We start from the raw sequence: 16,127 nt of genomic DNA, 5'->3' as shown, positions 1-16,127 counted from the left end.
TGTTATTTGTTCTGTGTATTACTGCAGTGAATGGAGCCCTGGCCCGTCACTGGATCTCCTATCGAGCTAGGTGCTGCAGAAACACAGAACCAAGGAGCAGAGGGTCAGCTCTGTGAGGCAGGGACTGATGGTACGTCTGTGCTTAGCAGGAGCTCAACCCAGGCAGGGTCAGTCATCTGGGGTTCAATTCCCTGTGCCTAGTGGGGAGGTGCGAGACTGAACTATCAGGGCACAGCAGCTGACCCCTGTACGCCTCATTATCAGGAGGGGTAAGGGAGGTCGTTGGGAGAGTTTGTCCCATCCACCATCCTTAGTGAGGACGGCCAGATAAGCCGACCTTAGATACGTCAATTCCAGCTACACAATTGCCACAGTTGGAATTGTGCATCTAGGATGGACTTTCAGGGCTAGTGTAGGCCTGGCCTAAGTAGGAGATGAAAGACGAGAGGTGGTAACAGACCAGGCAGCACCAGGATACTACAGGACAGCACTGTCCGCATGAGAGGATGTGCTCCAGCTGGTGCGGAGCTTTTCTGCTGGCGTCCTGACAAAGGAGAGTGCTGAAGTGCAGTTGCTTTGTGCATGTTCATGGAGCGCTCCTCCCAAGCGGGAGCCCAAGTCTTGGAGAAAGCAGGCAGGTGTTTGGAAAGGTTACAGCTGGGCAGCAGACACAGCAGCCTAGGGCAATCCCAGGGGAGCACCAGCAGCCTGAGAGTGAATGGGATGTGACAGAGAGGGTGGGAATCGACTCAGAAGGGCCTTGAAAGAAAAGATTACGAGTAGTTTGGGGGACCTGATGAGGGTTGCGGTGGAGGGCAAACTCAGTGGTTTAAGCACTGGCCTGCTAAACCCTTTGTGGTGAGTTCAGTCCTTGAAGGATCTCCGGCAAACGCAATTTTAAAAATAATCTGATAGGGATAGGTCACACTGCGAGTGCAGGGGACTGGACTCAATGACCTCTGACGGTCCCTTCCAGCTCTGTGAGATAGGTATATCTCCATATACTTCAATTTATACAGGCCAGGAGAATAATCTTTGCCACAGCATTCTGAATGGATGCGAGCCTGCACAACTGCTTTTGTGTAGCCCAGAGACAGGCACTGCAGTGGTGTGAGATGCCGAAAGCCTGCACGTGAGATTTAACTGAGCAGATGGCTCTTAGAGGGGTTCTTGCCCATTTTTTTCTGCATGATTTAGATATGGCTTGGCCAGGAGGACCTGGAGAGATCTGAGTTGAAGCAAACCCTGGTTGTTTGCTAAGTGACAAGGGTCTCTGTCCACAGTGCCAGAGAAAGAAGGCAGGAGAAAGGATCTCGCAGAGGGACACAGAGATCAGGGCTCTGTTTTTGTCACATTCAACCTGAGCTGGCGGCTAGACATCCCCAAGGAGAGCTCAGGGACAGGCTGAGTCTCAGTTTGGAGGCTGAGTCTCAGTTTGGACTGAAGGAGACAAGTGTGTAGCAGACATGTAGATCTGCAAGTTCTCTGCAGAGATGGTAGCTGAAGTTGTGTTTGTGGATGAGATTATCCAGCAATAAGGTGTAAAGGCAGAAGCTACATCAGTATGAAACAATGGAAAATACAGGTGTAAAATTCTAACGGAGGCTTGTACCTCACTCAGCTCAGACAGTGATGCCAGCCACCTGTGAGAGCAGGTGTCTCTGTTCACCTTCACCTTCCAGTTCTCCTGCACCAGCAATATTTAATTCAGAATTGAGTGGATGTGACACTTTTCACCTGGAGTTAAGGGCTCCAGAAGGACTCATCCCTCTGCAAGCTTGGGCCACAGTCTCGTTCACAGATGGGGAGCAAGAGTCAAGTCTTGGGCAAACCTGACCTGAGCAGGGATGTGCAATCTCAATGGACTCCCATGCAAAAGTGCAGCCCAACAGGCTCCAAGTATTGTGTGCAAACACACGGCTGATTTTGAATCCCTTAGTACAGGTTGACCCTCTCTCATTTGGCACCCATGGGACCTGACCGGTGCTGGATGAGAGAATTTGCATGACCATGGGAGGTCAATATTGTCTAGCAGCATTACCAACATTTCCACTGTTTACTGGGCTCTTAGGCTGCTGCTACACTACCATTCTCCCATCGGAGGTGCCATGGTAATGAGGCAATTCGAAGCAGGCTAATGAGGCGCTAATGTGCATATTCAGTACCTTATTAGCATAATGGCAGCTGCGCGAACACGCTTTGAATTGCAGACTGACAGCGTAGATGGGGGCAGCTTCAAAATAAGCACCCCACTTCGACATTCCCTTACTCCCATAGATCTAGATTGGAGTAATTTAAATCGTTTAAATGGTTTAAAACGTGATGGGAACTTTCTGAGTCACTATAGTGGCTTGTCTGCATACTTGGCTCAGTCTAATTCTTGACCTTCCCCCCCACCCCTCCACTCTCTGATTTGCTCACCTTGATTATCTTTTTCTGATTTGTCCTCCTTGCTTACTGTTTTTGGTTCTCTGTGCCTTAAATATTGAGTCTGTTCTGGTCTGGCTATGGTCTGAAGAAGTGGGTCTGTCCCACGAAAGCTCACCTAATAAACCATTTAGCTAGTCTTTAAAGTGCTACTTGACTGCTTTTTGTTTTGATAGTGTATAGACTAGCACGGCTTCCTCTTTGTTACTACTCATTACCATGGTACTTCCAACAGGAGAATAGTAATGTAGCAGCAGCCTTAGAAGACATTTAGGGGTAAATTAGAGCTAAATAATAGCACAAAGCCAAGACTGGTGACTGGAAACAAACTTCATAGAACCACAGGAAACTTGGCCACACCCATGATAAGTGGTTGTTCAGCTAACTAAAATCATGCCAGATTGCAGATCTTGCTGCATGAGACAGTGCTGGATTAGAGAGGCTCAGCCTTTACTTGACACTCAATAAAACCTCAGAGAGCAAGGATCCAGGAAGAGCAAAACCTAAAAAGGGTCAGATCCCAATCGCCTGCTGTTCTCCCTGATGCTGGTGAGCAGAACTGAGGGGCTCCATTCACCAATGTCAAGCAGTCTGCTAGATAGGATAAACACCCCTTCCAGCACATGGGTCAGAGGCTGAAGCACTGCTCATCCTTTCTCCCAGCATGGAAGGCAATGTCATAGAATCCTACAGCTGCAAAAGACCTCAGGAGGTCATAGAGTCCAACCCCCTGCCCAAAGGTCACTGCCTCTCTTCTCACAGCACTTTCTACAGATTGAACCTCTCTAATCCAGCACCCTCAGGACATGACCAGTGCTGGATGAGAGAATTTACCAAACCACAACAGGTCAATATTGTCTAGCACATTAGCAACACTTCCACTGCTTACTGTGCTCTTAGAAGACATTTAGGGGTAACTTACAGCTAAACAAAAGCATGGAACAGAAAGCCAGGACTGGGGGTTGTAAACAAATTTCATGGGACTGCAGGAAACTTAGCCCAATGTCCGTTAATCATGGAGGTGGCCAACTATAATTATGACGGACCATGGACGTTGCCGGACCAGAGAGTGCTGGACTAGAGAGCTTCAACCTGTCGTGTGCTCAGCTATGTGTGAATAACAAAAACAGCACAAAAGCATTTCCTTGCCCTGATGAGACGTCTTTTGGAATGCAATACACTAAATTGTTTTAACCACTAAATTTCACTAACAGTATAAGCTCTCTCTTTCATTGCTTGGCTGGGAATAACTGGGAACTTGGTTTAGTCGCTTGACAGAGGCCCATCTTTTAAAACTTTTAATATACTGGAGAACTTTCCATTTCAGTTTGAGAACACTGCAGCCCTTACACGTCCATGGAAGCAGCAGGTGCCAGCACCATGGGACGTTAAGTCCAACTCTCTTTCCTCCCCGATACTCGGAACCGCTGGGTTTTGTTCTGAGAAACCCTACATAGGTTTGAGCTCCTGTTTCCACTGCATTACTTTTAAAAACCAATTTCCTGGAAACAATTCTGTTCATAGCAGAGCTCCATCAGATAACTCAAGTGGGGTGGAGAGGCCCAAAGAGAAGGAGGGATGAGGGAGGAGGGCTAAATTAAAATTTAAATGGTCCATTTCACAGACGGTTGGGGTTGGGAATAAGGTTATGTAAAGCAAAATTACAGACCAGCTCAGGTTCTGCAGCTGGGTGTGTGTGCACTCGCCCACACTTAGGAAGTGCTCTGAGAACTAATGTAAACAGATTTGATGGCTCATTAAAAGCTGGAAACAAACAAAACAAAAACAAAAAAATCCATTTCCATACGTTTCTGTCCTTGCTCTTACCTTCCTCAAGTGTTCCCAACTAAGGGAATACAGGCTTTACAAAAGCCTCAGGAAGCTAGGACATTAAGAGAGTGATTTCCTAGGAGAATAGGGAATAAGGAATGAGGAACCGACAATCTCCTTCCAAAGGGGAAAATCCTGCTGGGTTAGCTGTGGCAGTGAAGTCATTCTGTAGACAGAGCCAAATGTTCACAGGCAGGAAAGAGGCAGCAGGAGCAGACAGAGGATTAAGAAACAAAGGGATCCAATTGCCGGCACTAACCACCCCCAACCTTGCACAGCTCTCCTTACAGAGAGGCTCCAGTACACAGGAGTGTAACTGCTACTGACTCAATGCTTTTCCAAGCTTTAGCGGGAAGTTCAGCCCTTCCACCAGAAAAGCAACTTGCTGGGAAGGCAATTCCATTGTTCAGCATCAAACCCTTCAGAGAAATGAGGCCAGTGGGCAAAGAGCAATGATTGCTGTAGACCAGGGGTCAGCAATCCCCAGCACGTGTGCCAAGAATGGCACAAGAACTGATTTTCACTGGCAGGCAAAGCGGGAGCTCAGCCCTGCTCCTCCTCCTCCATGCAGCCGGGAGCTTGCTCAAAGCCAGGCCAGCTGTGGAGTAACAAAAGACCAGTGAAAGCTACTAACCAGCACATACATGGGTAAAGCTCCGAGTCTGAATTTCTTTATTAATGAAGCTGTTGCAAGTAGGACTATTAGCGACTTTAAGTATCACTGGCACTCAGACCCTACACAGAGGTCAAAAGGTCAAATTTCAGCACTCCTCTTGGGAAGGTTGCTGACCCCCTGCTGTGGCACATGCATGTAATTTACAAATGCAGAGAAAATAGCTAGTAGAAAAATAAAAGTCTATATTGTCCAAACACACATCCACTCTTCCTGCTCTGTTGTGTGGCCGATGTGTTTTATAGACACCAATAAAGGGAGAGCAGAGAGTGACGAGCCTAAGGCAGAGATAGACTTGCGTGTGTCGAGGTACAAAGTGCAATGCTTGCTTTCATTTAGAGACTTATCTAATATTAAGGAAAATAATTAAAAAAAAAAGTCAAGTCTCCACAAGAAAGTACAAGCGTTCTTTGAAACATGCTGCAAGACCTTCATCACAAAACAGCCACTGCCCCTGCCAACTCCTACAAACAGGAGGAGGGGGTACACAGGAAGCCAGGTCAGAAGATGAGCCGCTACCCCCACTACTCAGTAGCACAAGCACTCAGAACAGGAAACATGCTGCTATCAGCAAATCTTACAAGAGGGGGAGTCATCGTACTACATGGCATTTTTGTAGTGATTTCTATGTTCAAAGCTATTTCCAATGTTAATCAGCTGTGATGCAGGTGGCTAAGTTATCCCCGCTTCAGTCAGATTGTGACGTCATATTCCATTTATGAAAATATGCTTATGATATGAACGTGTCAACTGAGATGCGCATCATGCAAAATGGCTCACATAACCTATCATAGCACAGGTGCTGATTTCTGGAACAGGATTATTCCATTTGCATGCATGTACCATTTTTGTAGAAGTAGCTAGGAATATTGACCTGTGCATCTGTACTTGTGCTTTGGGTAGCACCTGCTGCTGGCACTGTGAAAAAAAAAATAGCATAACCCTCTGGGGCACATGTGGATCAGCCTGGGAAGAATGGTTACAGCAATGTGACCATGTCACTGGATACTGGAATCCCCCTAGATTTCTGTAATTTTCCATGAGAGGCCAGGAGGGAGTTAAACTACGAAAAAAAAGGATGCCTACCTTATGCAAATCTTACTTAAGGTCGGCGAGTGAGGACATCTTGATCATTTCTCCCCATCTACCTCACCCAAGATGATTGCTGGAAGTGAGGCTGAACTGGGGGAAGGAACTGGGCCCAGGCAGGAGGGTGTCTGGCCCAGGAAGACAATTATTAGAACCACATTTAGGGTGAGATATTACAAATCACCAGTTTCTTCAGTCTACAGTTTGAACCTTTCTAATACGGAACTCTCTCATCCAGCAAACTCTGTAATCAGACAAGATTTTAACAGTAACAGGCCGCGTCTACACGTGCACGCTACTTCGAAATAGCGCCCGTCACGGCTACATGTGTTGGGCGCTATTTCGAAGTTGAAATCGACGTTAGGCGGTGAGATGTCGAAGTCGCTAACCCCATGAGGGGATGGGAATAGCGCCCTACTTCGAAGTTGAACGTCGAAGTAGGGCACGTGTAGACGATCCGCGTCCCGCAACATCGAAATAGCGGGGTCCGCCATGGCGGCCATCAGCTGAGGGGTTGAGAGACGCTCTCTCTCCAGCCCCTGCGGGGCTCTATGGTCACCGTGTGCAGCAGCCCTTAGCCCAGGGCTTCTGGCTGCTGCTGTGGCAGCTGGGGATCCATGCTGCATGCACGGGTCTGCAACCAGTTGTCGGCTCTGTGGATCTTGTGTTGTTTAGTGCAACTGTGTCTGGGAGGGGCCCTTTAAGGGAGCGGCTTGCTGTTGAGTCCGCCCTGTGACCCTGTCTGCAGCTGTTCCTGGCACCCTTATTTCGATGTGTGCTACTTTGGCATGTAGATGTTCCCTCGCAGCGCCTATTTTGATGTGGTGCTGCCCAACGTCGAAGTTGAATGTCGACGTTGCCAGCCCTGGAGGACGTGTAGACGTTATTCATCGAAATAGACTATTTCAATGTAGCGTGCACGTGTAGACGTAGCCACAGAGAGGTAGCCGTGTTAGTCTGTACTCCAACAAAACAAAGCAGCAGAAATGTACTACTTTAAAGACTAACACAATGATTTATTCGGTGATGAGCTTTCATGGGACAGACCCACTTCTTCAGAAGGGTCTGTCCCATGAAAGCTCATCACCGAATAAATCATTGTGTTAGTCTTTAAAGTGCTATATTTCTGCTGCTTTGTTTCGTTGACGATTTTAGTTCGCTGGATGACCACTTATCATGGGGGTGGCCAAGTTTCCCAAGGTCCAGTAAAGCTTGTTTCCAGCCACCAGTCCTGACTTTCAGTGTTCTGTGCTGTTAGCTGTAATTTTCCCCCAATGTCGTTTAAGAGCCCAGTAAGCAGTGGAAGTGTTGGCAATGCTTCTAGACAATATTGATTGCTGGTGGTCCAGAAAATTCTCTTATCTGTCACTGGTCAGATCTTGAGGGGCCAGACAAGAGAGGTTGAACCCGTATTAAGATTAGCTGGCGCGTTTTTTGACCAGTTACCTACTTTATTCTATCTGCTACTTCTTATAACCTCTTAAATCCTACAGTTTTATACTTAAAGAAATCACTTTTGTTTAGCAATAAACCCGGTGTAAGCAATTAGTATCTGGAGGAGCAAGGAGCCTACGTGTAGCTCTGTTTACGTTCAGAAAGAGGGTAAATTTCATGAGATTACATCGTTATCCATAATAAAACGGACTTATCTAGGGTTCCGCTCCCAGAGGGGCTGGGTACTTGAGTGCTGTGCTGCTTTCAGGCTTTGTCTGCAGCCTTGGGGGGTATGGCCCAGGCTGGACAGCGGAGCCCAGGCTGTCAGGGGACGCAGGCTCAGTGGTGTCTCAGCACATCAGATGACCATCCCAAGGGGGACTGGACCAGTCACAAGCCCCACTTCACAGATGCCGACCATATGCTATTGATGCAGCTGAGAGTGTACAGGCATTAATGTGTGCTCAAAACCAAAGAGAGAGAAACAGGGGCATGAGAAGAGCAAAAGGCTGAGTGTCCTTGGCATGGGTTCTACTTGCTCCCCATCACTTGAAACCCCAGTAAAAAAAAAAAATGCTTGCACAGCTGCATCTCAGACTCACATGTCTTTGTGTCGCTTCTGGATCCGGGCTCGTGCTTTGAGATCCTCCTCTTCCTGCAGCTGCTTGGCCACCTGCAGGTCATGTTGCACTAGGCGGCTGCGCTGAACATTTGTTGCCAAGTGATGTTCAACTGGAGAGAAATGGGAAAGGAACTTCAGAACTGACCCAGGTAAGCAAATGGGAAGGAGGACTTCAAAGAGGAAGTGCTCTGCACCAGGGAAACGCCATGCAGCCCCCAAAACTGATGGCCCATCTACATGTGAAATGCTGCTGGAGCACAGCTGCACTGCTGTTACAGTTCAGTGCCAACACTACCTATGCAGATGGGAGGGGTTTCCCCATGGGTGTAGGTATTCCACCTCCTCAAGAGTTGTAGCACGGTTAAGGGAAGCATTCCACTTGTCTATACCTAGGGTTAGGGTGGCTTAATTATGACCCTCAGAGGTCGGGGCTGACAACCTTTAGTTTAGACCAGGCCTAGAGTAAAGGGAAGCAGGTTTTGGACTGGAAAGTCTCAATTTGTTGGCGAGTTTTTACTCTATTGAAGGGGCTATTTATGTCCTTTCCAAAACGAGATGGGCTCCTCTTAGGGCTCCCCATACAGCTCAACACAATCTCTACTAGATTAACCTCTTCACCTTCACTAGTGCCATTTACGTGTTTTCTGTAAAGTGACTGATCACAAGAATTGCTCCCGCTGCAAAAACAGAGCTGCAACAAGCAACTGAGTAATAGGTAAACCAAGTGGACAGTGTCAAGGTAAGAACGATTTTCATCTACGATTTTCAGGACTCACCCTGAGACATCTCAAAAGGCAGGTGCTCCACACTTCAGAAGAATGAGACTCCTTTAAGGTGCCTCAGATTGGGCACCTCAAACTTGAGGCTTCAGAAATCATTAGGCACTTTTGAAAACCTTAGCTAATATTTAAAACCAAAAAACACACCACGTCAGTAGTGTAAAGTTTTACCAGAACCACTGCAAAGAGATTCAGGCCCGAACAGATAACTTCACCCACCACTGAAATGCAGCCATCCCTGGCGTGTAACATAGCAGCTGTTTAACAGTGCACAGCAACTGTTAAAGGTAGGAAGAATAATCTGATTCCATTTAAAAACAGTTTTTATTAGCACAACTGATATTGTAAAAGAACATTCAACAGCAAAACATTTAAAGCCCTTCTAGAAAACCCACCCTTGCTTCAGTATTAACTCCAGTGACCCTTCTGCCTATTTCACTTCCCTGCTCTGCCCTCTGGACCCTGCTGGGACAGACTCAGTGCAAATCAAGCATAAGGGACAGACACCCGACACTTACTTTCCTGCTCCTGAAGACTGTGGGCAAGGGTGTGATCCTCCAGCACAGCAAAATCTCGGCAGACTGTATGGGGGAAGCAGAGCAGCAGACGGTCAATATCATGAACACAAAGGGTCCAGGACCATGGGGACAACAAACAGTTGTGAATACATCAGACACAATCATTCCTTTTCTGCTGGGCTCCTGGGCCAACCTTCCTTTCCCACTCAGTGAGCTATTGCAGCATGCACGTCCTTCGCCCGTCCTCACCTTCAGCTCCTATCCATTCCAGAGTCAGAAGCTCTGCTCTCCTTTCTTACAAGGTCCTGCCTGGCTCATGCTTTCAACTCGGCCAGCCCCAAGCCTCAGACAACATGAGACAAATGCAAAGAGAGATTCATCTGATGCTTTTTTTTTGATTTTTAAATAAATTTGTCTTCTGGTTTTTGCACCTTTTGGGGGTGAAGAGGAGACATCTGTAAGTGTTTTGCTCTGCAACCATGTGCTACAGGCTGAGATTCTGTTGTACTCACCTAGCTTCAGGGTCTAAAGGGTTAAGACAAACAATGACCATCATACCATAAGAGCCAGGAATGCTGCTCTCTTCTGACACTGCCTTCTTTGCTCCCTTCACTTCCTTCTTCCACTCTGCACCTTCTTCCACACCCTGGCTCCAACCCACTTCTTACAGACCACTCAGGTGCATGTGGTCTCAGATGTCCATGCAGTGGAAACAATTGTGCAAAGGAGTAGATACTCCACTTACAGAGATTCTTGTCCACAGACAAAGCAATCAACTGGGCACTACCAGAGGAAAGGCCTAGTGACACTGAGGGTACATCGACACTTACCAATACAGCGACATGGTAGTGGTCGATGTTCTAGGGTTCAATTTAGCGCGGCTAGGGAGGCCATGCTAAATTGAACCATCTGGGCTCCACCGTCCACCCTGATACTCTGCGCTGTCGTGAGGGCTCCCACTCTGTCGACCTCCTACTGTTGGGACAGCAGGAAAAAAAAAATCGATTTATGATACATTGACTCCACCTACGCAACTCACGTAGCTGGACTTGTGTATCTTAAATTGATTTTTCATCATAGCGTAGACCTGGCCTGAGGGTCTGACGCAGCCTTGTCGCTAAAAATTAGCTTGTGTGAACGCTGTTTGTTGGCAGTGTCCTCTACAAAAATACTTCCATGCACAACAAGCTGGTTTCACTTCAACAGCAGGGCCAACAAAGCAGGGTTCACACTTTCACTTGCTGCAGCAAAACACTGCAAAACTTGGTCGTCTGCAGGTCCTTTTTTTTTAAAAAAAAGTTCCATGAACAGCAAAAGTTTTGTGGATCAAGTGCAATTGTAGCCAGACCCTGAGCGTTCACCAAGAGCCTATTTTCACTGCTGTTGGGAGGGCAGCTTATTCTTCCTATTTCCTGCTCTCCTCTAGGGCACTGACTGAAAACCCTCTCAGGCTAGATGGCTGGACACTAGCCTGACCTAGCGTCATCTACATTTCAAAGGAAATAGCACACATGCCACACACAGGAGAGCTGAAACACAGCCCATATAAGAGAAGGGCTTCAGCAGAACACAGGTTTAACCTCTGTAGCACTCTCTTTCCTGGCAACACCCAGCATGGTTTTAGTTAGCCGGACAACCACTCATCATGGGTGTGGCCAAGTTTCCCACAGCCCCATAAAATTTGTTTCCAGCCACCAGTCCTGTGCTTTTGTATAGCTGTAAGTTACCCCTCAATGTCTTCTAAGAGCCCAGTAAGCCATGGAAATGTTGGTAATGCTGCTAGACAATCCTGACCTCAAACTCTCTGGTTCGGCACCCATTAAGTCCAAAGAGCGCTGAACTAGAGAGGTTCAACCTGTACCGGTACTTTCATTCTAGTTTTAAAATCTAGTTTTCCTTTCAAAAAGAAAGAAAGAAAAAAAACCTTGGGGGTTAAAAATTCCCGTGACCAAGTCCTGCTTTGCTCAGCCTGTCTGACTCCCCAGGGTGAGAAAGCACGAAGGGGCCTGAGCCTCACTGCCAACCCAAATGTTCAAAAATCATGAGCCAAGCTCCCCAGAAATACAGCCTTATAATCTGAAGGTCACATAAAACAGATTTATTGTTTATTTACCTTTGTTTTGAGCCTCTGGAATGCACTGGGCTCACATTATGAAGTTTTCTCCATAGCTACAAGCGCTAGAAACTCACTTTTTCTTTAAGAAAAAAGGTTGAAACTATCGCACAGGCACTTGACTCCAGAAGCTGGGGCTTTAAGGAAAGTGCTAATTCTTACCAGAGTTGGCAACACTCCTGAACCCCAGTGCTAGTCGAAATTTGTCCATCAAAACCATCTTTCGCGGCAAATTGGGTTTTCAATAAAAAAAAGATTTCCACAGTATTTTAGTTTTCAGCCCCAACATGGGAAAGTCTGTTCACAAAGGCCATGTCTACAGTTAGGAAAAACTCTGAAATGGCCATGCTAACGGCCAAATCAGAGAATACTAATGAGGCACTGAAATGAATATGAAGCACCTCATTAGCATGTTGCCAGCCGTGGCATTTCGAAAGTGCCGCGTTTCACTTCCGCACGGCTCGTCTACACGGGGGTCCTTTTCAAAAGGACCCTGCAACATGGAAATCCCCTTATTCCTATCAAAGTGCTGCAGCAGACAGCATGCTAATGAGGCACTGAATATTCATTTCAGCACCTCATTAGTATTCTCTGATTTGGCCATTAGCATGGCCATTTTGAAGTTTTTTCCCAAGTGTAGACGTGGCCAAAAAGTGAACATTTCCTGCAGAAAAAGTGACAGGATACTTTTTTTTTTTTGGTGGGGTATGGGGAAAAAGATGAGAGAGTGGTGTCTTTTCCCTCTCTGCATCTGATGAAGTGAGTCTTTGCCCAGGAAAGCTTATGCTCCAAAATATCTGTTAGTCTATAAGGTGCCACAGGACTTCTTGTTGTTCTCTCTCTCTCTTTAAAGATTTCAGCAGAAATAAAATCTTATTTTCCAGCCCATTGAACTCAGCACCCTGAAGGATCAAGCCTGCAGGGGCCAGCTCCTACAAAATTAAAGGCAAAATTCTCTGTAAGGGCAGGATCAGGTCCTTAGCCTAAGAAGAAGGGCGTTATCAGTATAAAAACAAAAAGCAGTCACGTAGCACTTTAAAGACTATCAAAAGAGTTTATTAGGTGAGCTTTCGTGAGACAGACCCACTTCTTCAGACCATAGCCAGACCCTTAAATATTGAGTCTGTTCTGGTCTGGCTATGGTCTGAAGAAGTGGGTCTGTCTCACGAAAGCTCACCTAATAAACTCTTTTGCTAGTCTTTAAAGTGCTACTTGACTGCTTTTTGTTTTGATAGTGTATAGACTAGCATGGCTCCCTCTCTGTTACTGTTATCAGTGTAAGTTCTTGAAAAGCAACTGAAAATGGCCTGGAGACAAATTAAACAGGAAGAGGCTCTCTGGGGCCCTCCCTCTGGCTCCCGTCTGGGAGGAACATGTTTTGCCTGTCACAGCTCTGGAAATGCCTGACACTTTCACACTTCATATTTCAAAGGGATGCTATTTCCACGCTATGGGAAAACATGGGGTTATTTTTAACTTGTTATGTTAGCCAGCCAACTGGGTAGCAATGCACTCTCTCTCTCACACACTCCATTCTCTCCATGGCACTCAGGTGCCAACATCTGCACAAACTGAAAATAAACTGTGACTTACTGCCCTGAATGTGTAAAACATGGGCCCAATCCTGCAGATCTTCCATGCACTGTGTATCAGCCTAGATTTGTGGGAATCCCATGCAGATCAATTTGCAAAAATCAAGGCTAAAGAATTACATTACTGGCAGACCCAAGTTACAAACACCCGATTTACTAACTTACGCACATACAAACAAAAGCTTAACTGCAGCCTCAGCTCAAGGGAATCTCCACGCTAACAAAGCGGGTCTCTGCCCACAAAAGGTTATGCTCCAAAATATCTGTTAGTCTATAAGGTGCCACAGGACTTCTCGTCATTTTTGCAGATACAGACTAACACAGCTACCTCTCTGATACAGCTCAAGGGAGCTGGCAAGAGGTGCTGGTCGTGGGCAAAGAACTCAGGAGGAGCAGGGACCGGTCAAGCAGCCAACAGCTGGAGAGAAAGTGCATTTTAAAGGGGAATCTACTGTTTCTCTCCAGCCGCTGGCTATATGGCCACTCCCTGCTCCTTTACAGTTCTCTGGCCTGTGCTAGCGTTGCTCTCTGACTCCTGGTGAGTCGGAGCTGGGGCTGGCCACAGAAGCTAGTGCAGAGGCCCTGTGGAGTGGTGGGACACAGCCAGGGAATGCCCCAAAGTCCCCTTCAGAATTTTCACCAACTTCTAATTAATACTGATTTTCCTGAAACACCCATGTTCAAGTTTAAATAAAAGATACTTCTACTACTTTTCACTGCAAATATACAGGAGTTCAGCCTCATTATGGGTTAAGTAGGCTTTTGTGCATTAGCCAGGGACCGTAACTTACCACTGATAATGTTGGTTCTATAGGAAAATACCTTCCAAGTTCTAAACAACTGACTCACAAATGAACTTTTGGAACACAACCTGTTCATAAGTTGGGGACTTGCCACACTTTGATTGTTCCCCAACAGGTCAATGAGATGGACAATACATGGCCACATAAGACATAGAAGAGGAATTTCTTCCATTTATATGCTGCCACTATTCCAAGGAATCACAACCATAGATAGGCAACATTTGTAGTGAGTAGTAATTTTTGAAGAAGATGCATTTTCCAGACCATCAAAGTTATGCAGCATTCCATTCAAATCTGTGAGAATAATTCCAGAAACAAACTCAATGTAACGGATGCCAAATATCGCAACACAAAATATAAAAATGAAAAAACAACCATCATTTTGGGTTGAACAAAACATTTTGTTTGACACGAAAGAGAGAGATTGCCCTCCTCCCCACCCATAAGCGTTGGTTTGACGCAGATTATCTATATTTTTTGTCCTCGGAACTGAAAAGTCAATTGTTCATGCAGCAATAAGCACAGCAAACTTTCTGAGCAGCCTACGAGCCACCACTCCGGACAGTGAAATGCTGTCACTTCCCCTGCAGAACATAACCACACCTTTGCAGACCATAGGAGCTGTTCAGAATTGTTTTGAAGAGGAAGTGGTACTTACACACCTAATACCACAATGGGACAGGAATAGCTTGGCTGGAGGCTTCATCTGTGAACTAATGCAGCCAGTGGTGCTGTAAGTTGATGTGCTTCACACGTACCATCTGAACCTCTCTGGTCCGGCAACATCCGTAGTCCAGCAGATGCCAAAAGTTGCTGGAAGAGAGAGCCCAAGCCACAGAGGTTGCCAGCAGCTCACCTGGTTTGGCAGGAGGCAGCTTCCCACCTCTGCAGGACAGGGAGCCCCTACGGCCAGGGGCACAGAACCTCCTCTGGTTGGGACAGGGAGTGTTGGGCAGCTGGGGGGGAGGGAAGTGCAGAGACAAGGGCACAGCACTCCTGAGGGGTAAGGAGCCTGTGCTGGCCAGAATGGAAACAGCTGTGATTGGCCCAACCTCCCCTGGTCTAGCAAACTACCTCCTTTGGGATGGCTCAGGTCCCATGGGTGCCAGACCAAGCAGTTCCAATCTATGGCAATTACAAACAGCCAATAGGGAGTAGGCTTTGGAGCAAGCGCTGAACAAAAATGGCAGAATCGGGTGGGGATAAGGACAAGGGTTACAGCAGTCAGATCCCACTGTGACTCATGATTAAGTGACAGATGATGCAGGAAAAGATGAAGTACTCAATGCTTTTTTTGCCTCAGTCTTCAGACAAAGTCAACTTCCCAATGATGGTCCTAGATGATGCAGTGCGGGAAGGTGAAGGGCAGCCATCTGTGGGGAAGGAACAAGTTCTGAGCTATCTAGAAAAACTAGATGTGCACAAGTCCATGGGTCTGGATTTAATGCACCCCAGGGTACTGAGGGAATTGGCAGAGGTCATTGCTGAACCTTTGGCCATTATCCTTGAACACTCTTGGAGATCGGGGGAGATACCGGATGACTGGAAGAAGGCAAACAAAGTGCCCATCTTTAAAAAAGGAAAGAAGGACAATCCAGGGAACTACAGACCCGTCAGCCTTACCTCAATCCCTGGGAAAATAATGGAGGGAATCCTCAAGGAATGCATTTTGAAGCACTTGGAAGAGGGGAAAGTGATCAAAAGTAGCCAACATGGATTCACCAGGGGCAAGCCCGGCCTCACCAATCTGATCAGCTTCTATGACGACATAACAAGCTCTGTGGACATGAGGAAGTCAGTGGATGTGATATACCTTGACTTCAGCAAGGCTTTTGATATGGTCTCCCACAACATTCTTGTCCATAAGTTAAGGAAATACGGATTGGATCCCTGGACTATAAGATGGATAGAAAGCTGGCTTGATGGTCGGGCCCAACGGGTAGTGGTCAATGGCTCAATATCTGGATGGCGGTCTGTTTCAAGTGCAGTGCCGCAAGGCTCGGTTCTGGGGCCGATGTTATTCAACATCTTTATTAATGACCTGGATGAGGCACTGGGTTGCACCCTCAACAAGTTTGCAGATGACACAAAACTAGGGGGAGAGGTAGATATGTTGGAAGGTAGAGAGAGAATCCAGAGGGACCCGGATAAATTGGAGGACTGGGCCAAAAGAAATCTGATGCAGTTCAATAAGGGGAAGTGTAGAGTCCTGCACCTGGGGCGGAAGAATTCCAAACATTGTAACAG

At 46.8% G+C, this 16,127-nt stretch overlaps 1 protein-coding gene across 3 annotated transcripts in view; it reads right to left on the bottom strand.

Annotated features, from left to right (window-relative positions):
• CCDC50 (coiled-coil domain containing 50) overlaps positions 1-16,127 on the bottom strand; it is a 66,922-nt gene that overhangs the window by 24,908 nt on the left and 25,887 nt on the right. For all 3 annotated transcript variants that reach the window (XR_012646764.1, XM_075003860.1, XM_075003862.1), the window contains exons 2-3: positions 9,373-9,435; positions 8,056-8,185 (exon numbers count right to left, since the gene is read on the bottom strand). Coding sequence is in view for 2 of the 3 variants with exons in the window: in XM_075003860.1 (XP_074859961.1) it covers positions 8,056-8,185; positions 9,373-9,435 (193 nt within the window). In the remaining variant the exon portion in view is untranslated. The remainder of the gene's footprint in view (positions 1-8,055; positions 8,186-9,372; positions 9,436-16,127) is intronic.

The sequence above is a fragment of the Carettochelys insculpta genome, chromosome 10 (assembly GCF_033958435.1).
Source record: "Carettochelys insculpta isolate YL-2023 chromosome 10, ASM3395843v1, whole genome shotgun sequence".
NCBI classification, from domain to species: Eukaryota; Metazoa; Chordata; order Testudines; family Carettochelyidae; genus Carettochelys; species Carettochelys insculpta.
Note: the sequence above shows the minus strand (reverse complement) of the source record. Positions and strands in the feature narration are given on the sequence as shown.